The 27,952-nt window shown below is 43.0% G+C and overlaps 1 protein-coding gene across 1 annotated transcript in view; it reads left to right on the plus strand.

The window, feature by feature from the left end:
* The window catches only part of B3GAT2 (beta-1,3-glucuronyltransferase 2), a gene marked incomplete at both ends in the record, with an annotated part of 80,120 nt that overhangs the window by 41,791 nt on the left and 10,377 nt on the right, over nt 1–27,952 (plus strand). Inside the window, one exon of the mRNA XM_082855791.1 lies at nt 1,583–1,727. Within this exon, the coding sequence (XP_082711917.1) occupies nt 1,583–1,727 (145 nt within the window). The remainder of the gene's footprint in view (nt 1–1,582; nt 1,728–27,952) is intronic.

The following is a 27,952-nucleotide window of genomic DNA, read 5'->3' on the forward strand; positions in this document are numbered from 1 at the left end:
CCAGATTCCCAGGTGCCGGCCAAGGACCAGCTTATAAGCAGGCTTTTCTGAAAATCATAGTCTCAGGACTGTTAATTCTTTCCTGTAGTCAGTTATACCTCAGTAGCACTCTTTTTTTTTTTCAGTAGCACTTTATTTAAAAAAAATTAAGTTAGTATGAACTAGCACAAGGCAATGGTGATTAATTTACTGAAAAAGTGATAGACTATAAAAAACAGTGACTTCAGATTTGTGGAAGACCAATAGAATGGGATCTTCGTTACCTGGATTGCTTCATGCTCTAAAATCTGCTCTTTGGAGTGAAGTGGGATATTAATCAATAAGTAAAGTTGGGATATTTGCTAAATGGGAGCTTCGAGTTATATTTTCATTAATACAGTAGCATAACTTTTAATTTGAATTGTACTGGAAAATCTTTGCCAAGAATATAATTTTTCTTCCTTTCATTAAATAATTCCTTGATTGATAATCTTTATTTTAATCACTGGTTAACGGACCATGACCCAGTTCTATAACAAATAAAAGGTCAAGCATTGGTGTTGAAATTATAACGATCCCAACAACGGGTCCACCTGGTGCAGCGGTGTGGCACACCCAGCTGGGAGAGTAGGCACTGCTGAAATCCAGCCTGTGCTCTGATGGCCAAGCCAGGGACCCCGGCATGGGTGTGTCCACCTGAGAAAGGGGCAGCTCTTTCTAGTTTGCAGAAAGGCGCCACATGGGCTGACTTGGCCCCAGCACGTGTCCCAGAAGGAGGTGGTGGTGACAGTGATGGTTTTCCCCCAAAGTGCTACCTGCTAGAGGCCAGCCTTTGTTATCAATACATGTCTTTGTTTGTTTTTGCTTTTTTATTTTCTAATTTGTATTGGAGTATAGTTGCTTTACAGTGTTGTGTATCAACAGGTCTTTCCCCTTAAAGAAATCCAGGAGATAACTTCCAGTTGAGGGCTGTCTTTAAGAGCGTGTACCTGGAGAGGACCAGAGATTCCAGCAGCCCGTGCGGGCCTTTCCTCTCTAATTTGGCCTGATCGCCTTTGAAAGGCACGCGAATTTAGGGGACAATTTTCTTTCTGTCTGGAGGGTGCCTGGTGTCTGTTCTGTATCTGGATCCCGTTATGAATGTCCCCAGACAAGATTGCTCTGTGTCTGTAACAGTAAAACAGCAATCAGAGACAGGCAACCCCTGTGGCTCCTCTGAGAGGAATTGCTGCTGTTGCTGAGTAATAAGGTTGCCTAAGGGGCAGTCGGGAACTTGCACTTGCGGGGGGACCAAGCGTAGTTGAAGATCCAGCTTTGAGACAAATAGACAGTATTTGATGGTCGCAGCTTCCGATGAGCGATGTTCAGACATGGACCCACTTTATTTCTCAGCCCTGAGCCCCTGGCTGAGTCCGTGACAGCACAGGGCAGTGGCAGGCAGCCACACGGCAGGGAACCGGGGAACAGTCTGCCCACAGGAGGGTTCTGGTTCCGCTCAGAAACCTTCACCGTTCGGAAATCTCCACTCCCCCCCGTTTCTTCTGTGGCTCACAGGTTCCTTCCCCTAAGGAAGCTTCAACTGCATCTCTTTCCCCTTTTGTAGATGCGAACGACGCGCAAGGTCTCCGTGTGGCCAGTGGGCCTGGTTGGCGGGCGGCGCTACGAACGTCCGTTGGTGGAAAACGGGAAGGTCGTCGGCTGGTACACCGGCTGGAGAGCGGACAGGCCCTTTGCCATCGATATGGCAGGTGAGCGCGTAGATCGTGGGGTTTGTTCCTGCCGGGTTGTTCCCGCCCCCCCCACCCCACCCCCGCCGTGTGTAACTGTACCGAAGGCAGGACGCTTTGAAAGACCGCTTTGCTTAAACCCTACGTTGTGTTATGTTCAGCAGATGAACGTTTAAACCTTCAGAGCAGGCTGGTTGGGTGATTCAAGGGGTCATTGATTCGGGGAGTGATTAGGAAACACTCATTCCATTCCATTTGTCACCTGTCCACGCAGCCATCCCTTCATCCAGGTGCTGGGCTGGGCGGCGGGGAGCTGGGCAGTGAGAAACAGACCTGGCCCTGGCCCCACAGGGGTCTACAGCCTGTACCTGTCCATGCCTCGCTCTGCAAGTCCGACTGGTTGTAATATATCCCATGCGTACTGATAAGTTTAACAGCGATACGGTATAGGCAAGCTAACCATCTTGATGCTTATTGATCGAGACATTGAGTCCTTATTGATACATTTGAGAGTGCAAATATAAAACTGGATTACTGGTTTTTCAAACAGGTATTAATGTTGAGTATAACTGTCTTTCAAAGTTTTTACTCTCTGACCAACCAACTAAATGGAATAAAACCTACTGTAGACCACAAATTCTAAAATGCTGCTTTATCATAAGGTGACTCATTCTCTGGGGGTTATATAACATGATGCCTGTGATAACTGTGGAACGATGCAAACATGAGGCTTTGGAGGCAAAAGAGAAAAAAAATCGCTAAAATCACGGATGTCTGTAACCTAGAATATGAAGGCAGAGAAGCTTCAAAATTGATCTCATCCATCTCAGCGCCGAAACAGAGCTCTGTCTGTCTGTCCGTCAGCCTGTGCTTGGCCGATCTTTTTGTGTGCTAGTTCCCAGCTGTAGTCAGAACCACTGCTCAGAATTGTGATGGGATGGAGGCTGTGTTCTGACTGGCTTCATGAATTTTATTCTGAAAATACTATAAATTTGAGGGAGCGAGGTTATGAAGAGCGCTAGGAATAAAAGCTGCTGTGGTAAAGCGCTGGGGATGGCCGGCCTGCTGCCCTGCTTCATGGGAGAAGACAAACTAGGGTATTTTAACTCAACGTTTAACAGCGTTTCCTGAGGGCCAGCTTTGTGGGATTGTGTGTCATGGTCTCTGACCCAAGGGTGGTCCAGACCTCTGACCCTTCCCTGACCCCTCCCCCCTCCCAGGCCCCCTCCCTGCGTCCCGACCCCTCTGTCCCTCTTCCAACCCAAGCCTTATTCCTCGGTCCCCAGTTCTTGCAGCCGCAGAGCTGAGCGGGCGTCTCAACCAAAGAATCTTCCTGAAGGCAGACAGACAGGCAGGTCAGCTGTGTTTGGAAGGTGATGGGGATTATCAAAAGGGGTGTCGCCTCAATCAAGTCTGAAACGATAAGGCCGACCATGACGTGTCTTGAAAATCAAGTTTTCTGCTGCTCAGAAGTGTTAAATTTGAGCAGAAATCTTGAGGAACATTAGGCAAAATCTTGTGCTTCTCTGGGACTTAGTTTCCTCGTGTAGAATGAGGCAGTGGCGTGAATGGCCACTGAGGTCTTTGCTAACGCGTTCTCCCTTTCCCTGGCTTCCTATCTTGGGAAGCTCAAAGAAGAGTCCAGGTCCCTGGATTCTAAGTGAGGGTGTGGCTGCTGACGCAGCCGGCTGGCAGATGTTTGGTCCTTCTGGTCCCCAGGAGTTCAAGTCTCCCACATGGGCTCTCTGCCCATCACCCTTCAAGCTAACTTCAAGGTGAGGGTGACATAGATACGTCTTCCTGGATTTTGCTGTAAGAACTTTATGTAGATGATCAAGTATCCAGTAAACCCATCGAGTGTTTTGCATTGTTCCCCCCCGAATTTGGATCCAAATAGGTATATCTAAAATTCAAGAAGGGCACATGGGTTTTGTGAATTAGGCCTGACTGGTGACAAGATATTTCACACTCTGTCACTGCCAGAATCTCTGGGAAACTTCTCCATGACGTGACTGGTGTTTGGATTTTGAAAAGCACTTTAATAGATTTTCAAAGCATAATATAAGACCTGTTGTAAAATATGAATGACTTGCTTGTTTTTATTAATTATCCTTATTTTAAAATCGGAATAAAATTTCTGTCTCAAAGAAAACAACTTTTGAAACACTCAATTAGTTTCTTCACATGTGAATTTGCTTTGCAAATTAGTTTTCAGTGAATTATTGATATTTTTGGACACCTTTAAGTGAGAGGGATTTGGTTGATGAGTTTGTTTGAGCAGTTTGTTCTCATTCTAAAACTTGCAATTTTATAGCTTTGTTTAGATTCCATATGATTCATTTACTCTTAGTGGGAAGAGAGAACAGGGCTTTTGGATGTTCATGTACAAATGGCACTTCCCACCTCATTTTCAAGAGACACACACAGACACACATACACTCACAATCTCTAGAGAGTAGAAAGCTGGAAGCCTGCTTCCCTGCTGTACCCAGGAAAGCCTGAGGATCACTGCTTTAAAAGTCGTTCTGATGGATGAGTGAGGGGACTGCGTTGGAGCCTGCGTCTCGCTTGGACTGCCACAAACTGATTAAAAAACATGAAACTGACAGCCTCATGGGGACCTAGCTCTGCCCTCCAGTGGGCTAGCACCAGCCTGGAGGCCCACACGGAATGTGCAGCCAACCATGTGAGAATGCTTCCCCGCCCTCCAGCAGGCCTGCATCCCTGCAAGAGGAACGGCCTCACAGCCAGCCAGGCCAGGGCCCAGGCCCGCTACCATCACACCCACAGTCGCCATCCTGGCCACAGCAGAAGGATGCATGCAGCCACAGAGGGGGCACCCCTAAAGCATGTAGCTCTGGAGATGAGACGGGAAGGGGCCGCTGGGCTTCATAGGACATCTTCTGCATGAGGCCACGTCCCCAAGATTGGGAAATGTAACTGACCCACCTCACACACAGAGCAAACAAAATTGGGCAAAATGAGGAGACAGAGGAATATGTTCCAAATGAAGGAACAAGATAACCTCAGAAAAAGAACTAAACAAAGTGGAGATAAGCAATTTACCTGATAAAAAGTTCAAGGTGATAATTATAAACATGCTCACCAAACTTAGGAGAAGAATGAATGAACATGGTGAGAATTTCAACAATGAGCTGGAAAATATAAATAAGAATGAAACAGAATTTAAGAATACATAACTGAGATAAAAAATACACTAGGAGGAATCCAACAGTAGATTAGATGATATAGAGGAACAGGTCAGTGATCTGGAAGACGGAGTAGTGGAAATCAACCGAGCTGAATAGAGAAAAGGAAAAAGAATTTTAAAAATTAGGATAGGGCTTCCCTGGTGGTGCAGTGGTTGAGAGTCCGCCTGCCGATGCAGGGTACATGGGTTTGTGCCCTGGTCCGGGAAGATCCCACATGTCGCGGAGCGGCTGTGCCCGTGAGCCATGGCCACTGAACCTGCACGTCCGGAGCCTGTGCTCTGCAACAGGAGAGGCCACAACAGTGAGAGGCCCGCGTACCGCAAAAAAAAAAAAAACCCAAAACAAACAAACAAACAAAATTAGGATAGTTTAAGAGATCTCTGGAACAGCATCAAGTGTACTAACATTTTCATTATAGGGGTCCCAGAAGGAGAAGAGAGAGAGAAAGAGGCAGATACCTTATTTGGACAAAAAGATAGCTGAAAACTTTCCTAACCTGGGGGAAGGAAACAGATATCCAAGTCCAGGAATCACAGAGAGTCCCAAAAGAGGTGAACCCAATGAGGTCCACACCAAGACACCTTATAATTAAAATGGCAATTATTAAAGAGAGAATCTTAAAAGCAGCAAAAGCAACTAGTTACATGCAAGGGAATAAGACAATCAGCTGTCTTTTTAGAAGAAACTTTGATGGCCAGTAGGGAGTAGCAGTACATATGCAAAATGATGAAAGGAGAAAACCTCCAACCAGGAATACTCTACCTGGCAAGGTTATCATTCAGATTTGAAAAGATGGAGTTTTAAAGGTAGGCAAAAGCTAAAGGAGTTCAGCACTACTAACTAGATTTACAAGATATGTTAAAGGGACTTCTTTAAACAGAAAAGAAAAGACCACAGCTAGAAATATGAAAATTACGGAAGGAAAAATCTCCCTGGTAAAAGCAAACATGGTAAATGTAGCAGGTCAGCCACTTACAAAGCTAGTAGGAAGGTTAAAAGACAAAAGTATAGAATCATCTGTATCCACCAAAGTAGTTAAGAAATACACAAACAAAAAGATATGAAATAATTACACTAAATGTAAATGGACTACATGCTCCAATCAAAGGACACAGAGGAGCCGAATGGGTAAAAAACAAGACCCATGTATATGCTACCTACAAGAAATTCACTTCAGATCTAGAGACACATGAAGACTGAATGTGAGGGGACGGAAAAGGTATTTCATGTAAATGGAAATGAAAAGCAGGGATAGCAATGCTTACATCAGATGGAAGACTTTAAAACAAAGAAGTAACAAGAGACAAAGAAGAATATTATAGATATAGATAAAGGGATCAATCCAACAAGAATTGATGAATCCAACAACAATTGTAAATATATATGCACCCATTATAAGTACCTAAATACATGAAGCAGATATTAATAAACATGAAGGGAGAAAAATGAAAGTAATGTTAGTAGAAACTTTAATGCCCTATTTACATCCGTGGGCAGATCATCTAGACAGAAAATCAATAATGAAAAATGGCTTTAAATGACACATTAAAGCAGATAGAATTAATAGATATATGAAGAACATTTCATTCAAGAACAGCAAAATACACATTTTTTTCAAGTGCACATGGAACATTCTCCAGGATAGATAACATGATAGCTACAAAACAAATCTCAATAAATGTAATAAAATTGAAATCATATCAAGCGTCTTTTCTGACCACACACTATGAGACTAGAAATCAAGTACAGGAAAAAAATGCAAGAAACACAAACATGTGGAAACTAACCAACATGCTACTAAGCAACCAATGGGTCTTGAAGAAATCACAGAGGAAATCAAAAAATACCTGGAGACAAATGAAAATGGAAACATAAAGTACCAAAATCTATGGGACACAACAAAAGCAGTTCTAAGAGGGAAGATTATAGGGATACAGGCCCACCTCAGGAAACAAGAAAAATCCCACATAAACAATCTAACATTTCACCTAAAGGAACTAGAAAAAGAACAAACAAAACCAAAAGTTAGTTGAAGAAATCATAAAGATCAGGGTAGAAATAAATGAAAAAGAGACTAGGAAAAAAATATAGAGAAGATCAATGAAACTAAGAATGGTATTTTGAAAAGATAAAAAAAATTGATAAAGCTTTAGCCAGACTCATCAAGAAAAAAAGAGGCGGCCCAAATAAATAAAATCATAACTGAAAAAGGAGACCTTACAATGAGCACCACAGAAATACAAAGGGTTATAAAACATTACTACAAAAAATTATATGCCAATAAAATGGACAACCTAGAAGAAACGGATAAATTCCTAAAAATGTACAATCTCTCAAGACTGAATCAGGAAGAAATAGAAAATATAGTGGACAAATTCCTACTAATAAACTTGAATCAGTAAGTTAAAAACTCCCAACAAGCAAAAGTCCATGACCAAACAGCTTCATAGGTGAATTCTACCAAAAATTTAAAGAGGAGTTAATACCTATTCTTCTCACACTATTCCAAAATTATGAAGAGGAAGGAATGCTTCCAAACTTACTCTGTGAGACCAGCATCATTCTGATACCAGACAAAGACACCACCGACACAAGAAAGAGAGGAAGGAAGGAAGGAAAGAAGGGAGGGAGGGAGAGAGGAAGGAAGGGGAAAGAAATTTACAGGCCGATATTACTGGTGGACATAGATGCAGAAATATCAACAAAATATCAGCAAACTGAATTCAACAATATATTAAAATGATCACACTCCATGATCAAATGGGATTTTTCCCAGTGATTCAAGGATGGTTCAATAGCCACAAATCAATCAATGTGATACACCACATTAACAAACTGAAGAATAAAAATCACATCATCTCAATAGATGCAGAAAAAGCTTTTGACAAAATTCAACATTCACTTATGATAAAAACTCTCAACAAAGTAGGTAATGAGGAAGTGTACCTCAATATAATAAAGGCCACATACAACAAAAGCACAGCAATAATACTCAATGGTGAAAAGCTTAAAGCATTTCCTCTAAGATCAGGAGTAAGACAAGAATGGCCATACTCATCAACATAGTATTGGAAGTCCTAGCCACAGCAGTTAGACAAGAAAAAGAAATAAAGGGAATCCAAACTGGAAAGGGAGAAGTAAAACTGTCACTGTTTGCAGATGACATGATACTATATATAGAAAATCCTAAAGATGCCATCAAAAATGAAATCTTGCCTTTGTGACAACATGTATGGATATAGAGGTTATAAGTCTGAGTGAAATAAGTTAGAGATAGTCATACCATATGACCTCACTTATATGTGGAATCTAAACAAAACAGAACGAAATGAAAACATCCTAATAGATACAAGGAACATACAGGTAGTTGCCAGAAGGGAGGAGGTGGGAGGTGGGCAAAACAGGTGAAGGGGATTAAGAGGTTCTCTAGTTATAGAATGAATAAGCCATGGGGATATAATATACAGCATAAGGACTATTGTCAGTAATATTGTAATTACTTGGAGGACAGATGATTATTAGGTTTATCGTGATGATCATTTCACAAGTTATGCAGATATCAAATCGTTTTGTAGTATGCCTGAAACTAACATAATACTATCCATCAACTATAGTTCAATAAAAAAAGAAAATATTTCTTAAACAAAAAGATAAATAAAATCATACATATTCCTTTAAAAAAAAAAAAAGAAACGTGAACTTAAAGAGCCCACGCATAGCGTTTCCACAGCTGTCTTGCTCTGAGGGGTTGAACATACATTCAGCAGAAGCCCCTCGGGGTCTGTCCTGTTTGTACTTCTGTGAAGCCACAGCCTAGCCTCCACCAGAAGCTTATTTGCATATCAGGCATCGGAACTGGAATGTTTCATGTCGTTTGTGGAGCTTGACTCCGTGTCTGTCTTTCTTTTGCCACACTGAACACCACAGATGTGAATTTTGCTCTGAGATGAGAAAACCTGGTCCTGAAGTTTTCTTGTACGCACAGTGGTAGTGGCAGAAGTCATGATTATCCCTCTTGCGTGGGGACATACTTTTTAAAATTCTAATGATTCCTACTGAAGCAAGAACCAAGATACTCACCCACAGGATAGAAAGACCGCATCGGAGGCAGCCCTGGCCCTGGCTGTGGCGTGCAGTTGGCTTCAGCAGTTGGTCAGTGGCCACCCCACTCTGGGACTGTCTACACTGGCCTGTGCCTCAGACTTTAATTCCAGCACCCCAGGCATCTGGCCACTGGCTAGTTCTCAGTGCCTGAAAGCAAGGCAGTGCACACAAATTTTTTTTTTTTTTTTTTTTTTTTGCGGTACGCGGGCCTCTCACTGTTGTGGCCTCTCTCATCACGGAGCACAGGCTCCGGACGCGCAGGCTCAGCGGCCATGGCTCACGGGCCCAGCCGCTCCGCGGCATGTGGGATCTTCCCGGACCGGGGCACGAACCCGTGTCCCCTGCATCGGCAGGCGGACTCTCAACCACTGCGCCACCAGGGAAGCCCCACACAAAGTTTTTAGTTTTAGTTTTTAGGGAGCTGCTTTCAAGTGAAAGAGTCACTTTGGCTGCTTCCAGTGAGGTGTCAATAAGGACCATTGCTCAAAAGAACCAAGCTTAATCTTCTGCCTCACGTGGAGGTGTAGATTTGATACAATTCGGAACTTAAGGCTGAGATACTTATTTTGAGTTTTCAGCATTTGCATGCACCGTATTCTTAGCTCTGGGGGCGTGGCAGGCAGGGCACTGTGCTCCCTACGTGAAGGACGTACCATTTCCAGTTGAGTCCCCGGCACACTGTAGGGACTTTAGTCTGGTAAAAATCCAGCCGGGTGTGATACAGTTCAGCTCTGGCCCTAACCACCCAGAGGTAGCCCAGACCCCACAAGTTAGAGGGTGTGGTCCCCTTCCTTCAGACACCAGCTCCGCTTCGGGTGTCCCCGGGCCATCTGCACTTCTGATGAACGGGCTATAAATTTGATGTTTTCCTCTCAGGTTTGATCATTTAATAGAGGGACTCACAGAACTCAGGATAGCCTTCAACTTGTTATTTTAAAAGATACAAATTAGCATCAGCTGGTGAAGCAACACACAGGGTGAGGTCTGGGAGAGAAGGAAGAGCTTCTGTGCCTTTTCCTCGTGGAATCAGGATGCATCACCCTCCCAGCACATTCGTGTGTTCAGAACCCAGGAAGCGCCACCAGATTCTCGTGTTCAGAGTTTTTATTGGGGTTTCATCCCGTAGGCGTGATTGAGCCACGTGCTTGGATTCAGTCCCTCCCCAGAGATTGGGGTGGTGCCGGCCTCCAACCCTTTAACCACACAGCTGGTCCTTCTGGTACCCACCCCCATCCTGAAGCCATGGAGGGTCCACCTCGAGCCACCTCATTAGCATAGCAGAGTCACCCCATCACTCAGGAAGTTTTCAGGGTTTTACAAGCTCTTTGCCAAGAACCTGGCACGAAAACCACACACATTTTTTTATTACCAGGCTCAGTAAAGGATCACTTTGATGTCATAAAGAAGAGTGCCCCCATCTCCGCATTACTAGTACTCTCACCCTCAAAAGCAAAGGGTGAGTTAAGGGGTGTCCTGGGGTCACTTTGTCATGGCTGATGAGACATGACTATACAGTGATAAAACTATTTCTCACGTGCAGCTTACAGAACGGAGCAAGGGTCTTGGTGTCCTGTGGATGGCGTGTTGCAGCCCTGGGGATGGAGTGGCTCCCACGAGGGGTGGGGGGGAGGGATGCACTCCCACCGGGAGGCCGGGGGTGGCCTCAGAGTGCGTCCTGGGAGCAGCCACGGAGTGGGGCTGCAGGGGGAGGAGCCCCGGAAGGGGGCGGGGCCCAACAGGAAGGAGTGGGGGGAGGGGTGACCACAGTCCCGGAGAAGAGGTGGAGAGTCGTGAATTCGGCTGTCAGGCGTCTCGTGTCTCGGATGTGGACAAGCTGGTGAGAGGGGAGAGTGCCGGACGGCTGGGAGACTGTTCCCTGGAAGCGGGGACATGGGAGGACAAAGGCCCGACAGCAAGGGGAGTGAAAGTTCAGCAGGGTCGTCCGAGCAACGTCAGGTTTCCAACAGAGCAGAGAGGGTGGGCAGTTTGATCCGTGAGAGGCCGGAGGGGTGCCGTTTTTGAGGCAAAAGAGGTAAGTGTTGAAAGTCCCAAAGGAGAGGAAACAAGGAGGACTCGGGACTTTAGATGGACGCGTTCACCTGGGCAGATCCTCCCCTTCCTCCACGTGAGGGGCCAAGTTGGACGAGGAAACAAGACCCGGGAAGGTGAAGGACTGTGCGCTGGGGGCCGGACGTCTGCAGGGTCCACGGAGCAGAGGTGACAAGACACTGAGTTTCCCGGAGGCTGCTGGGCAGAGGGCCGTCGGGGGTGCAGGGCCCGCTCCACCCAGTGCGCGCCCAGCAGAGGGAACGGGGCAACAGTGCATGACCGGCTCCCCACGAGGCACAAGATGAGGTGCAGGTGGATGCTTTGGGTTTACATCTAAGGGGCGCCTTCCACGCGGGGTGGGAGTGGAGGACCGCGAACCCATGGCTCTAAAGAGAGGGAGCTGGGGTCGGGCTGTGAGGCCTGACTGGGGGGGGGTGGTGGAGACCTCTGCCCTTATCTCTGTGGCCTTGGGGAGTCTGGAATGTTCTGAGTAGGGCCTGGACCGTGGCAGAGGGGGGCCTGGAGGCCGCTGGGATCCAGGGGCAGGATGCTGAGGCCGAGGTGAGGGAGCGGAAGGCCAAGGCAGCTCTTATGGGACGGCTGTCAGGGACTTAGAAATTGTAACGAGCCATTTCAGATTCTGCTCACAAGTCAGCAGAAATTTAGGTCTTTTTAACACTTGAGTGGTATGTGGACAGCAGATATAGTCCCTTTAACTTGGGGTCGATTTAATTGGTGTGATCTGTTGTGTTACCTTTGAGTTGTAACTTAGGAGCAGAAGATATGGTCATCTTGGGTAATTAGAATATTCTGTTGACCAGAAGAGTAGTTGTTTTGAAATAGAAAACTGCATATTAGGGGGGAAAAAGGTCACATCCCTGGACTAAAATTTGTGGGTGTGCTGTCCTGCAGATGCAGGGGAGACCTAGCCCTGCCCGGGCTTCCTGGGGCCATACTGCTCCCACCTGCCCCCCAGGTCCCTCTTTCAGCGGAGGCTTTGCCGGCACCCAGATGAAGATAGCCCCCTAGCCAGTCATTCACTCCTGGAAACTTCTGCTCTTCTGCCCCACAGTGCTTTCCGCAGCGGGGGTACCTCTGTAACTGTGCCTCTTGACCACAGCCTCTGCAGGGGCAGAAGCCTCCGTGTCCCGGCCTCTGCTCCGTCCTCAGTTTGGGGTCCTGTGTGCCCTGCCCCAGCCTGCAGTGGGCGAGGAACTGCCCTGCACCAGGGTCTCTGCCCCACCGCCAGCTTAGCAGGCAGACCCTTTATTTTAAAAAGTGATTATAAGTGATGACTGTTCCCCTGATGAGGGCCGAGGAATGACAGGAGGACCACTGAAGCTCTCTCGGGGGGCTTGGTGGAGAGAATCGTCGTGCAGGGCCTTCTTTCTCTTGTCACTTGTTGACAAGGACATTAGCCCGGGTTAATTTACTTGGTATAGATGATGCAATAATAAACGTTGGCCCAGCCCAGATCAGGTGATGATCAAAGCCAAATGAGCTTAGCCAAAACTGACAAAGTTCGACCTTGCTCTGTGAATATAAGCACGAAATATATAAGCAAGAAAATGGGGAGAGTGACCTTCTTGCCACTTGGGAGCCATTTGTAATTTGTGTGCGGTTTTTAGCGCGTCACTGAATGTTCTCAGTAGAGTGACTTGGTGGGTCCCATGGTACCTTTCAGTGCAGGATCTGGAGACCGAGGCGGGACTCTGCCCCTAGGTCAGTGCAGTGTGGCTCTCCCTGCAGCGGTTGGTCCTGACAGCAGGCGGAACCGCAGGAATGGTGGCGGAGGTTACGGCAGCCGGGAGCCTGGCGCCCTTTTCTTATCCATCCCCAGAGCGAGATGCGTATCCTGGAGACTTGCAGGCATTCGCTGACTGCGGCGGCTTGTTCAGCGCTGTCCACAGGCAGCATGACCGTGCCGGGTAGAGGTGGGCGTGCGGGGTAAGGGGCATCTGTGTGCCCGTAATCAGGGTCCTTTCCTGGGGTAGCTGCGGACGGGGCAGCCGTACTGGGGCTGGACGAGGGTGAGGGGTTGCAGGGGGGAGGGATGCCGGCGCCCCATCTCACTTCAAACAGAGCAGATTGTAACTTCCTTCAAAATCTCAGCGGAATAAGACCTAGTTCCTGTAGGACTTTTGAAAACCACAAGGTTTCCCTGATGGCAGCGTAGTCCGCAGACTCGGTAATTACTGTTCACTGAGGCTTCACCCGGCGGCAGGCGTCCTCAGGCGCTCTCGGTGCTTTGCTTATCGAACCCTCACTCCACGCGGCTCGCGTTATTATCCTTGCTTAAATATAAGGAAATGGAGGCCCAGACAGGCCGAGTAACTTGTCCGAGGCCGCTCAGTGATGAAACGGTAGAACCGGGGTTCAGACTCAGGTCCGGAGATGGCCCTGCCACCCGGCTTTGAATCCCATCCCACCCACTTACAGCCAAGGGACTGGACCCTCGATCTGAGCAGCTGTCCTCTACCTCCTCAGGTCAGAGTCCGTGGGGTTCTTCACAGAATGAGACAGCACACACGGAGCACAGGCTACAACACTGTAGGCACCCGCCGACCGGGATGTCTGGTGGCCAGGAAGCAGGATGCCCTTAGCGCCGTGGGTGTGGGACCACTCCGCTCATGGTGGGGTCGCATCTGTGCGGGCGGGGCGCTGACTCTGACTCCGGAGCCCCCCTTGGGCACAGCAGGCTGTACTTCTTGGTTTCCTCACCTGTGGATTAGGGATCAGACCGGCTGCCCTGAGGGCTGTGGTGAGGCAGAAAGGAGAAGAGATACCTGCGAAGTTCCTGCTGTTCCGTGAAGGTTTGAATCTGCACTCGCGCGTCTGTTTCGGATCCGCCTGGAAGGTTAATACTGAAGACCATGCGGACTCCTTGCTCAGGGCTCTTCGTGAGCTTTTCTCCCCTGGCTGGTGGACCTGCCTTCGTTTTCATTCCGCGAATTGGCTCAGCGTGCAGGACGGCATGTGGAGATAAACACTGGCCCTAACTTTAGAGAAAATATCCCCCAGAGAGAGGAAAACAAGCCTAGAAAGATCATATAAGAATTTAGGGGCTTCCCTGGTGGCGCAGTGGTTGAGAGTCCGCCTGCCGATGCAGGGGACACGGGTTCATGCCCCGGTCCGTGAGGATCCCACATGCCGCGGAGCGGCTGGGCCCGTGAGCCATGGCCGCTGAGCCTGCGCATCCGGAGCCTGTGCTCCGCAACGGGAGAGGCCACAACGGTGAGAGGCCCGCGTACCGCAAAAAAAAAAAAAAGAATTTAGAAACAGATATGTACTCATTTTTGTAATTCCCCAGCTGAAAAACTAAACAAACAAAAAGAAGTTGAGCTTTCAAAAGAAAATGCCATTTGTAGCATGTATGATAGATTTGCAAGGTGTTGGGTGTGGCCTCTGTTCCCCCCCCCCCCCCCCCCCCGCTGCGAAGAGGGAGCGTTGTTCTCTGCCATGGCTCCAGGGGAAGGTTTACAAGATGATTCTCACGTTTTCTAATCAGGTCACAGCGGGCGCGGGAATGTCCTTTCTACCACTGTGACCTTCCTGAGAGCGTCCGTAGATGTAATTTTCACATGGAATCTGTTAAAGAGGCAGTCTGTTGGTGGAAATGATGAGAATTAAGGACTGTTGCTCTGCCCTGCTAACCTGGGGCTGCTTCTGAGACTGGCTTCAGAGGGTAAAGTCAGCTGGGTTCTCCCTCCACCCCAGACCCTCTGCCCTCAGCCCACCTTATCTCAAATCCACCGAGCTTCGCCCTAAGCTGGTACCACCCCGCAGCCCGGAATACAGATCGTCTCTGTCTTCTCACGTTTGCCTGGCTAGCTTCTTGTCACCCCTCAGGACCCGTTCGTGGCGCCAGCATCACTTTCTCCGGGAAGTTTTTCCTGATTTTCCCTCCAGCGTAGAGGTGCGTCCCGCGTGCTCCCCCAGCCCTGCACTTAGGCGCTCCTCCTCAAGGTGGCGCTCGCGTGGGACTCCTGCTGCACCGCCCCCTCCGCCAGAGGAGGGGGCACGGGTCTCCCCCTGCCTCTCCAGGCCTGGCACCGTCCCTGACGTTGTAGCTGGAATAATGTCTGCTGAATTCATGTTTACTCGTCTTCCTTTTCTAGTTTAAGGATTATCAAAATTCCAAGTTTTACAAGCTTCTTGTTCCTCTGAGACCACATTGCCCTTATCTCTTGTGATTTTTTTTTAAAGGGGAGGATAATTAGCTATATTCCAGACAGCTCCCTAAACAGGGTCTCCTTCAGTGGTTCTCAGCCTGGCTACACCTCAGAATGACCCAGGGAGCTTTGAAAAAATACCGAAACCTGGGCTCCATTGCTGATCCGTTAAACCATCACCACTGGATGTAGGCCTGGTGTTGGGGAGTGTGTATATTTATTTTAAGTCTTGAGGGGATTATAAAGTGCAGCCAGAGACCAGAACGGCTGGTGTAGGTGGTCAGAAGCTGCATGTTCCCTCCTCTGGTTCATTCTAGTCCATTCTGTAGGCTGGATCCCTTCCATGCTAATCTCGGATGGCCTCAGCCTGCAGCAGCTTGAAGCAGGGTTTCGGTTCCCGGCCAGAGATTGAGGTCAGGCCGCGGCAGTGAGAGCACCAAATCCCAGCCACTAGACCAGTGGCCAGGGACAAGGCCCTGGCCCTACGGCTTTGCAGAAGAGAATTCCCACAAAGGTGGAAACTAGTGTAACAGGTAAAGTGTTTATTAGGAGGAAAAAGAATACAGTACGTGTGGGTAGACACACGGGCGGACTCAGAGAGAGAGTCACACCCTCATGGCAGTTTGAATCACTTTTGTGGGGCATTTCTTCTGGGTTTCCTTTGGCCAATCATCTTGCTTTGCCTGGTTCTGAATCTGTATTTGGTTTATCTCAGGGTCCTCCCATGTGTGCATGAGCGTCTTTTAGCCAAGATGGATTCTAGCGAAGAGGCCTATGGGTAGGTTGACATCATTTACTATGGGGTGGCACCGCCTCCCTTTTGACCTTCGAGGAGCCTTTCTGCACGTGTGTAGCTGGGCAGATCTCCTGACTTCAAGAATGAGGAATGTGTGGTCTTTTATCTCTTACCTGGGCAGGGCCCAGCCCCTCCTATTACCCTCCTGTTATCTTCATCTTGGAGTATCGGTCCACAGGGGACAAACTCCAGCCTGGGAGTTCTCAGCCTGGGGCCCATCTATCTCCTGCCTCAGTGCCACCCCTTGCGTCGGTCTGGGGGTTTGAGCTAGGATAGCACCATGCTATGAAAGGTTTGAGAATGCTTAATAAAATGATTTCCATAGAAGACACTTCCGTTGGTCAAGCAAGTTTAGACGTGAGCACAGAGAGTAGTTTTTAAAATCATAACAACTGAAAAGCATCACTCACAATGTAAAGACTGCCTGTATTTACTGGGAATGCAAGGTTAATCTATTTTTTAATTGTGGTAAAATATACATAAAACTTACCATTTTAACCACGTTTAAGTTTACAGAGGCATCAAGTACATGCACACTGTTGTGACGTGTTCACCACTGTCTATCTCTAGAACTTCTCACAAACCAAAACTCTGTACCCATTTGTCGACTGAAAAAAAAGCACACCCTAAAAGTTGAGAGTTGTATTTTATTTGAGGACATTACTGAGGACCATAGCCCAGGAATTGGCCTCTCAGATGGCTCTGAGGGACTGTCCCGAAGAGGTAAGCGAGGAGCCAGGAGATACAGGCATTTTTGCTGGAAAACAAAAAAGTAGTCGAACATCAAAAGATTACTGCTAATCACAAAAAACACAATGCAGGTTAATGGATTTTGTGCTTTTCTATGTATGGGAAGATGCAAGAGTCTGGGCTCCCTGAAATTATTCCCTTTAATATTTATGCATCTTAACTATCTAGGGCCAGTATCCTGTCTTTCTCCATCCTGAATTTCGTCAGGGTATGTGTCAGGGCAACCGTAGTGGCTGATGGCTTCATGGCTGCAACATTTGTCGTTTACTGATTTGGCAGGTGACGTATTTTTTTTTTTTTTTGTCCACACACTAAACAGTAACTTCCCACTCACTCCTCCAAGTCCCTGGTAAGCACTGTTCTACCTTGTTATCACTGTGAATTGGACAATTCTATGTTCCTCATGTAAGTGGACTTACACAATGTTTGTCCTTTGTTGAGCCGATAGAACTACCTTCCCCTCTACAGAGCCTTCGATGTTAGTATGCCTCAGTTCTTTGCCACCAACCTACTAGGAAATCATTCGTGCATATTTTTAGTATTCAGTTAATTAAACCCCCTGAATTTATCTTTTATTCTGTGGATCAAGTTTTCCATCCTTGTTCAGCATCCTGATTGTTTCCTCGGAAGATTTAGTTTTCTATGATGGTTTATTGTTTCCAGAGTAGAGATTTAAATGAATTGTTTATAGATTAAATAAAGAACACTTCTTAGAAATAAAGAATTTTTTCCCCCCACAAAAACAATGGCTGCAAAAGGGCTTTTGAGAAGCCTTTAGATGGTAATAAAGACAAAACAAAACAAAACAAGTTTACCCTGAAGCAATCATACAGCTTCAGGCAGTATTCTGGAGCAGATTAACAGACCTATTTATCGGCCAGGCCATGCTTTTTCATTCCTATTCTGTGCTAGAGGAAAATCACCCTAAAGTATAATTGGAAGTAAGTGTGGAAAGCTGTAGTTTTGTCTGCCCCTTAGGAAGCAGGAGATTAGGAAGGAATCATTATCATGGTCATTAAAGAGCACAGCCTGACATGTAAGCATTCACTCTTAGAACCGTGAAAATCTGTAGCTGAACATTTGCATGAAACAGCGGCAATTTAGAAATGATAGTAAATAGATAAAGGACACATTCCTATTAGACAGCCCTTTTTTTTGCTTTCTGTATCTGATTTAAGCCTAGTGAAAATGATTCTTGAGGCACTACTGTTAACATATTTGTTTTTTTCAGTTGAATTGTTAGCAGATGCTAAGACTGGAAGGAATAAGATTATGCAAAAATGTACTTAAGTATCATTTTCCATTTTTTAATAGAGATATGATTGATATATGACATTATATTATTGTCAGGTGTACAACATAATGATTTGTATTTATATATATTACAAAATGACCACCAGAATGAGTCTAGTTAACTTCCATCACCACACATAGCTACAAATTTATTTTCTTCTTGTGATGAGAACTTTTAAGATTAAGGTGGTACTCTTAGCAACTTTCAAATATATAATAGAGTATTATTAACTATAGTCATCATGCTGTACATTACCTCATCAGGGCTTATTTTGTAACTGGAAGTTTATACTTTTTTTTTTTTTTTTTTTTTTTTGCGGTACGTGGGCCTCTCACTGTTGTGGCCTCTCCCGTTGCGGAGCACAGGCTCCAGACGCGCAGGCTCAATGGCCATGGCTCATGGGCCCAGCTGCTCCGTGGCATGTGGGATCTTCCTGGACTGGGGCACGAACCCATGTCCCCTGCATTGGCAGGCAGACTCTCAACCACTGCGCCACCAGGGAAGCCCGGAAGTTTATACCTTTTGACCACCTTTACCCATTTAGCCACCCTCCATCCCCAACTTCTGAACCACAAATGTGTTCTCTGTTTCTATGCGTTTGATTTTGGGTTTTTTGTTTCTTGGGTTTTTTTTAGAATTCATATATATGAGAATCCTGAGATCATATAGTATTTGTCTTTCCCAGACTTGTTACACTAAGCGTAATGCCCTCAATGTCCATCCACGTTGTCGCAAAGAGCAAGTTTCCTTCTTTGTAGGGGTTGAATGATATTCCATTATACGTATATACATACACCACATCTTACATCTTAACTGTTGTAAATAGTGCTGCTGTGAACATTGGGCTGCATGAATCTTTGTGAATTAATGTTTGCATTTTATTGTGATAAACACCCAGAAGCGGAATTGCTAGATCATATGGTAGTTCTCTTTTTTAATTTTTGAGGAACCTTCATACCATTTTCCATACTGGCTGCACCAATTTACATTCCCAGCAGCAGTGCACAAGGGTTCCCTTTTCTCCACATTCTCATCAATACTTGTTATTTCTTGTCTTTTTGATAATAGACATTCTAACAGGTGTGAGGTGGTATCTCATTGTGGTTTCAATTTGCATTTCCCTGATGATTAGTGATATTGAACACCTATTCATGCACCTGTTGGCCATCTGTATGTATTCTTGGGAAAAATATCTATTCAGATCCTCTGCTCGTTTTAAAAATCAGATTGCTTTTTGCTTTCAGTTCTTTATATATTTTGGATATTAACCCTTTATAGGATATATGATTTGCCTTTTCATTTTGCTGATGGTTTCTTTTGCTGTGCAGAAGTTTCTTAGTTTGATGTAGTCCCACTTGTTTATTTTTTCTTTTGTTGCCTTGCTTTTGGTGTCAGATCTAAAATATCATTGCCAAGACTGATGTCAAGGAGCTTACCACCTATGTTTATGATCACTAGGAGTTTTATGGTTTCAGGCCTTATGTTCGAATCTTTAATCAATTTTGAGTTAATTTTTGTGTATGATGTAAGAGAATGTCCAGTTTCGTTCTTTTGCCTGTAGCTGTCCATTTTGCTGGCACAGTTTATTGAAGAGACTGTCCTCTTCTCGTTGTATATTCTTGGCTCCTTTGTCGTAAATTAATTGACCATATATGTGTGGATTTATTTCGGTGCTCTCTGATCTTTTTCATTGATCTGTGTGTCTGTTTTTATGCCAATACCATACTGTTTTGATTACTATAGCTTTGTAATATAGTTTGAAATCAGGGAGTGTAATGCCTGCTGCTTTGTTCTTTCTCAAGATTGTTTTGGCTGTTTAGGGTCATGTGGTTTTATACAAATTTTAGGATTGTTGTTCTGTTTCTGAGAAAAATGCCTTCGTAATTTTGATAGGGATTGTATTGACTCTATAGATTGCTTTGGGTAGAATGGAAATTTTAACAACATTAACTCTTCTAATTCATAAGCATGAAATATCTTTCCATTTGTGTTTTCAGTTTCTTTCATCAATGTCTTACAGTTTTCAGGGTATATTTTCCCTTCTTGGTTAAGTTTCTTTTTTTTTTTAATTGATGTATAGCCAACTTACAATGTTGTGTTAGTTTCAGGTGTACAGCAAAGTGATTATTATACATACATATGTATCTATTATATTTTTTTAGATTCTTTTCCTTTATAGGCTATTACAAAATATTGAGTATAGTTCCCTGTGCTATACAGTAGGTCCTTGTTGGTTGTCTATTTTATATATAGTAGTGTGTGTATGTTAATCCCAAACTCCTAATTTATCCCTCCCCCCACCCCACTTTCTTTGTTAAGTTTCTTCCTCAGTACTTTATTCTCTTTGATGCAATTGTAAATGGGATTGTTTTCTTAATTTCTACTTCTGATAGTTTGTCATTAGTATATAGAAATGCAACAGATTTCTGTGTATTGATTTTGTATCCTGCAATTTATTGAATTTTTTTATTCTAACAATTTTTTGGTGGTGTCTTTAGGGTTTTCTATCTGTAATACCATGTCATCTGCAAATAGTGACAGTTTTACTTCTTCCTTTACAATTTGCATGCCTTTTATTTCTTTTTCTTGCCTGATTGCTCTGGCTAGGACTTCCAATGCTATATTGAATAAAAGTGGCAGCCTTGTCTTGTTCCTGATCTTAGAGGAAAACTTTCAACTTTTCACCATTGAGTATGATATTAGTTGTGGGCTTGTCATATATAGCCTTTATTATGTTGATGTATATTCTGTCTATATATACTTTGTTGAGACTTTTTATCATAAATGGATGTTGAATTTTGTTAAAAAGCCTTTTCGGCATGTACTGTGATGATCACATGATTTTTATCTTTCATTTTGTTAATTTGGTGGATCACACTGATTGATTTTCAGATATTGAACCATCCTTGCATCCTCAGAATAAATCCCACTAGATCATGGTGTATAATTCATTTAATGTATTGTTGAATTCAATTTGCTAATATTTTGTTGAGGATTTTTGCATCTATGTTCACCAGGGATATTGACCTATAATTTTCATTTCTTATGGTATCCTTGTCTGGTTATGGTATCAGGGTAATATTGGCCTCAGAAAATAAGTTTGGAAGTGGTCCCTCTTCTATTGTCTTTGGAAGAGCTTGAGAAGGATTGGTATTAATTCTTTGGAAATGTTTTCTAGAAGTCACCAGTGAAACTCTCTGGTCCTGGACTTTTGTTTGTTGGGAGGTGTTTGATTACTGATTCAGTCTTCTACTAGAAATTGGTCTGTTCATGTTTTCTATTTCTTCATGATTCAGTTGTAGTAGATTGTATGTTTTTAGGGATTTATCCATTTCTTCTAGGTTGTCCAATTTGTTGGTGTATATATTCACAGTAGTCTCTTATGATCCTTTGTATTTCTGTGTTATCAGTTGTAATATCTCCTCTTTCAATTCTGATTTTATTTATGAGTCCTTTCTCTTTTTTTCCTTGGTGAGTCTAGCTATAAAGGTTTGTCAATTATGTTTATCTTTTCAAAAAACCAGGTCTTCGTTTCATTTTTTTTAAGTCTCTGTTTCATTGATTTTTGCTTTGATCTTTGTTATTTCCTTCCATCTACTAATTTTTGGCTTTATCTGTACTTTTTCTATTCTCTTGAAGTATAAAGTTAGATTGTTTGAGATCTTTTTTAATTTCTTGGTGTAGGTATTTATATCTATGAACTTCCCTCTTAGGACTTCTTCTGCTATATCTCATAAATTTTGGTATGTTTTATTTCCATTTTCATTTGTCTCAAGGTATTCTTTGATTCCTCAGCAGTTGTTCATTTTTAACCTTCATGCCCTATGTAACTGTACCTTCTTCTTCCATGCTTATCCACATCAAAGGATTATAATGGGACTGGGGGTTTGTAAAAAGAAAGGCAGTGCCCTCATTGGTACTGGCATGGCAGAGTAAGGATCTTTGAAGAGCCTGTTCTATATAAAAGCAATGAGAAGACTGCAAGAATTGTAAAAATCAAATTTTTCAGGACTATGGAAACTATTCCAAGGTGTACATCAATCTGGAGAGTGTTTATTCAAGAAAAATGGCTATTACCTTTGTAAAACAGTGCATTGTTTCAACTTTCCCTATTCCCACCCATTCTTCCCAGTTCCATGGTAGCCTTGACAATGAAGAGCCCCACAGTCATGGTGACAATCAACAGCTACTGACCCTAGCATTCACTGGGAGGAAAGAAAAAGGTTGGAACTCATTCACAGCTCTGCTCTAAGAAAATTACCATTATTTGACATAACAGTTCTCTAGAAAATTCCTTTCACAAAGCTTGTCTTTTTCTGACCTCACTCAGAGCTCACCTAGGGCAAACAGCCTTTTCTCTGGGGACATTTTTTCAAAGTCAAAAAACAAACACAAAAATCCCAAAAAACAAAACCAAAATAAACAAAAAACAGAAATAAAAAAAAATATTGTTTACCATCACAGCTCCATGAGGCAGTGATTATAGTTGTGGCAAACATTAAGCTGAGCAAAACATTTAAAAGAAAAAGTTGGGGGGATATTTTATTCCATAAGCGGCTTTGAAAAGCTCTGACATATTATTGGAATTCTAGAAGGCCATGTGTATGCTTAGGTCTGTGTGCATGTCCAGAGCTGTGCATGTGCTTAAGAAAACTGTTTCAAGGCCCTGAGTTCTCCTCTCCGGCTGATCAAGCCTCTGTGCAAGCAGGAAGTGGTGAAGGTTAAGGCAGAGTTGTAAACTGCTTGGCTGAGTGTTGAACACAGGCCCAACATGCACACAGAGCCCCTTGGCAAAGACTGAGAGCCTCTTTGGTTCCAGGAATTTAAGGAAACATATGTCCAATATTTAACTGACCTGTAAGCTGACTGAGCAGAGATTTCAGTGGCTACACACAGCAAATAACACAGACTTTACAGAGTTAGTTCAAGAAAGTCACAAACAGTAACAAGAACAACAAGCAACAACAACACAGAACAACACCTGTAGTAGAGGGGTGAGAATATCTGATGTCCAGAGTTGCCACATTCTATTATGTAAAATGTTTGATTTTCAACAAGAAGTTACAAGACATGCAAAGAAGCAAGCATGGCCAATATACAAGTAATAGAAACTGTCTCTGAGAAAGTCCAGACATTGGACTTACTAGACAAAGACTTTAAAGCAGCTGTTTTAGATATATCCAATCAACCAAAGGAAACCATGTCTAAATAACTAAAGGAAAATATGAGACTGCTGTCTCATCAAATAGGGGGTATAATGAAGTAAAAATTAAATTAATTAAATTTTAAAAATTAAAAAGAACCAAGTAGAAATGCCAAAGTTGAAAAGTTCAATAACAGAGATGAAAAATTCTCTAGGAGGGTCAGAGAAGATTTGAGCAGACCAAAGAATCAGTGTATTCTAAAGATAGGTCAATTGGGATGATTGAAGAAGAGAAAAGAATGAAGAAAAATGAACACAGCCTCAGAGACCTATGGGTCAAGGGTACAAATATATGCATGCTACAAGTCTGAGAGAAAGAGAAGGAAAGGACTAGAAAGAACATGTGAAGAAAAAATGGTCTTCCCAAATTTGTATGAAAAGCATTAATGTACACATCCAAGAACCTTAATGGACTCTAAGTAAGGTAAACTCAAAGAGTACATCATACATCATAATCAAACTATCGAAAGACAATGCTGAAGAGAATCCTGACAGCAGCAAAAGTGAAGTGACCTATCATGTGTAAAGGATCTTCAATAAAGATTAACAGCTGATTTCTCATGGGAACCATGGAAGCCAGAAGGCAGTGGTTTGACATATTCAAAATACTGGAGGAAGAATTCTATATCTAGCAAAATTATCCCTCAAAATTGAAGGAGAAATTAAGATATTCCCAACATACAAATGCCATGAAAATTCACTGCTAGCAAAGATGACCTACAAGAAATACTAAAGGGAGTCTTTTAGGCCAAAATGAAAGGACATTAGACAGTAACTCTAATCCACATGAACAAATAAAAGAACCAGTAAAAGTTACTCTATCTATAAATTCAAAAGACAGTATAATTTTTACCTGTAACTCTTTTTTCTTTCTCTGATTTAAAAGGAAACTGCATAAAATGATAATTAGAAATCTGGGTTGAGAGACACACAATGTTTATGGATGTAATTTGTATGACAACAGCACAAAGGAGGGGTAGATATGGTAGATAGCAAAATTGTATACTAGGAAATACCTATTTAATGCAGCAGAAGATGGTAATGGAGAAATAGAGGAATGAAAATATATTAGACACATAGAAAACAAATCGTAAACTGGAAGATGTAAATCTTAATTTATCAGTAATTACATTACACATGAATGGATTAACCAATCCAATCAAAAAGCAGATGGACAGATGTGTAGAAAAATATGATCCAGCTATATCCTATATACAAGGCCAACATTTTAGATTAAAAGACACAAGTAGGTTGAAAGCAAAGGAATGGAAGAAGACATTTAAACAGAAACCAAAAAAAAAAAAAAAAACAGTTGGAGTGGCTATATGAATACCAGAAAAAATAGACTTTAAGACAAAAGTTGTTACCAAACACTAAAAAGGTTGTTTTATAATGATAAAAGTGTCAATAGGGACTTCCCTGGTGGTTCAGTGGTTAAGAATCTGCCTGCCAATGCAGGGGACACAGGTTTGACCCCTGGTCCAGGAAGATCCCACATCCCGCAGAGCAACTAAGCCTGTGCACCACAACTACTGAGCCTACACTCTAGAGCCTGAGACCCACAGCTACTGAGCCCACATGCCACAACTACTAAAGCCCCCATACGTAGAGCCCTTGCTCCGCAATAAGAGAAGCCACCGCAATGAGAAGCCTGTGCGCCGCAACGAAGTGTAGGCCCCACTCGCCGCAACTAGACAAAGCCCACATGCAGCAACAAAGATCCAACACAGCCTTTAAAAAAAAAAAAGGGTCAATCTATCAAGAAGATAAAACAATTATAAATGTGTACACATTTTAAAACAGAGACCCAAAATACATAAAGCTAAAACAACAGAACTGAAGGGAGAAATAGACATTCAAAGATAATAGTTGTAAACATCAACATTCCGCTTTCAGTAATAGAACAACTAGATAGAAGGTCAACTGGGATAGAAGACTTGAAAAGCACTATAAACTTACTAGACCTAAGACATCTATAGAACACTTCACCCAACAACAGCAGATTACACATTCTTTTCAAATGCACAATTGAACATTCTCTAGGAGAGACCATAAAATAAGTATTATGTTAAGCCATAAAACAAGTCTTAATAAATTTAAAATAATCGAAAGTGTTCAAAGTATGTTCTTGGGCCACACTGGAGTGAAGTCAGAAATCAATACCAGAAAGGAGTCTGTGGAATTCCCAAGCATGTGGAAATTAAACAGCATACTCCTAAATACCAAGAAATCACAAGGGAAATTGGAAAATACTTTGAGATGAATGAAAATGTAAACAAACATACTAAAACCTATGGAGTGCTTACAGGAAAATTTATAGCTCCAAATGCCTCTATTAAAAAGAAGAAAGATCTCAAACAAATTACCTAATCATTTACCATAAGAAACTAGAGACAGAAGAGCAAACTAAACCCCAAATAAGCAGCAGGAAGGAAATAAAATTAGAGAAAAAATAACTGATATAGAGAATAGAAGAACAATTGAGCATATCAACGAAACCAAAAGTTTGTTCCTTAAAAGCATCAACAAAATTAACAAATCTTTAGTTAGACTGCCCAAGAAATAGAAGAGAAGCCTCATATTAATACAAGATTCAGGGATGAAAACAGGAACAGACTTTTGTTTTTTATTATGAGAAAACCATGAAAAATTGTATGCAAACAAATTAGATAACCTTGAAGACATGGACAAATTCATCAAAAGGCTATTAAAACTGACTCAAAATGAAATAGAAAATCTGAATAAGCCTATAAGAAATACACTGAATTAGCAATCAAAACTTCACACAGAGAAAAGCCCAGTTCTAGATGGCTTCACTGGTAAATTCTACCAAACATTTAAAGAGGATTTAAGAAAATTCCTTTACAAACACTTCCAAAAAGACAGAAGGGCAGGAACACATTTGAAGTCATTCTATGAGGCCAGTGTTACCCTGATTCAAAAACCAGGCAGCACAAAGGAAAAAACCTATAGACTAATATCCCTTATGAATATGGATGCAAAATTCCTAAACAAAGTACTAGTAAAGTTAATCCAGCAACATATAAAAAAGAATTGTACACCATGACCAGATGGAATTTATCCCTGGAGTGTAAGGTTAGTTCACATACAAAAGTCAATAAATTTAATATGTCAGTAGAATAAAGCACAAAAGCCACATAAATCAATAGATAAAGAAAAATCATCTGACAAAATTCAACATTCTTTCATTATCAAAACACTAGAAGAGGGCTTCCCTGGTGGCGCAGTGGTTGAGAGTCTGCCTGCCGATTCAGGGGACATGGGTTCGTGCCCCGGTCCGGGAAGATCCCACATGCCACGGAGCGGCTGGGCCCGTGAGCCATGGCCGCTGAGCCTGCGCATCCGGAGCCTGTGCTCCGCAATGGGAGAGGCCACACAGTGAGAGGTCCACGTACCGCAAAAACAAACAAACAAACAAAAAAACACTAAAAGATCAATACTGGGGAGTGGAAAGGAACTTTCTCAACTTGATAAACAGCATCTATGAGAAACCCACCGCTAACATCATACTTAAGAGTTGAAAACTTAAAGTTTTTCCCCTCAAATGAAGAATAGGACAAGGATGACCCCTCTTGACACTTGTATATTCTCCATTTTACTATAAATTACAGGGAAATTAAGTGAAAAAAATTAATACAAGGCATCTAAGTTAGGAAGATCATTTACACAGTAAAATGGTCTCTTACATAGTAAATCCTCAGAAATACACACATGTGCATGCACACACACACACACAACCAATAGTGCTATAAATGAATTTATCAAGTTTGCAGGATGCAAGATCAATATAGGTACATCAGTTTTATTTCTGTACATCAGCAATGAACAATCTGAAAATGAAATTTAAAAACAATTTCATTCACAACAGTGTCATAAATAATAAAATAGTAATAAATTTAATAGAGAAAGTATTAGACTTGTACACTGGAAACTGTAAAACATTACTGAGAGAAATTAATGAAGAACAAAATAAGTGGAGAGACACATTACGTTCATGGATTAGAAGACTTAACGTTATGGGGAAGATTTATTAATATTACCAAAATGGCAATGTTCCCCAAATTTATCTACAGATTCAATGCAATTCCTATCAAAATTTTGGCTGCCCTATTTGCAGCCAAATTTACATGGTGATCTTAAAATTCATATGGGAAAGCAAGGGATTCAATGGCCAAAATGATCTTGAAAAAGAACAAAGTTGGAAGACTTACACTTCCTGATTTGAAAACTTACTATAAAGCTGAAGTAACAGACAGTGTGGTACTGCATAAAGATAAGCATATGAATCAATGGAATAGAATTGATTGTCCAGGAAGAAACCCTTCATTTATGGTCAAGGGTTTTTGCCATGGGTGCCAAGACCATTCAGTGGAGAAAGAATAGTCTTTACCAAAAATGGTGCCCAGAGTTATACCAAAAGCCACTTAATTCGTATCCTTTAAAAAAGGCATTTTTCAATAGATGAATCATATCTCAATAAAGGAGGGTAGGGAAGATTCTCACACACACACATGCCCACATGACACTCCAAAAGGCAGTGTATGCTTTGCTGGGAAGAGAGATGGCAAGAGAGTCGACCATAGAAAAAATTAGAGAAGAGAGGAGAGGAGGTTTTGGACACATACCTTTCTCCAACAAGCTCCCC

Source organism: Leucopleurus acutus, assembly GCF_964270905.1.
Source record: "Leucopleurus acutus genome assembly, chromosome: 15".
NCBI lineage: Eukaryota > Metazoa > Chordata > Mammalia > Artiodactyla > Delphinidae > Leucopleurus > Leucopleurus acutus.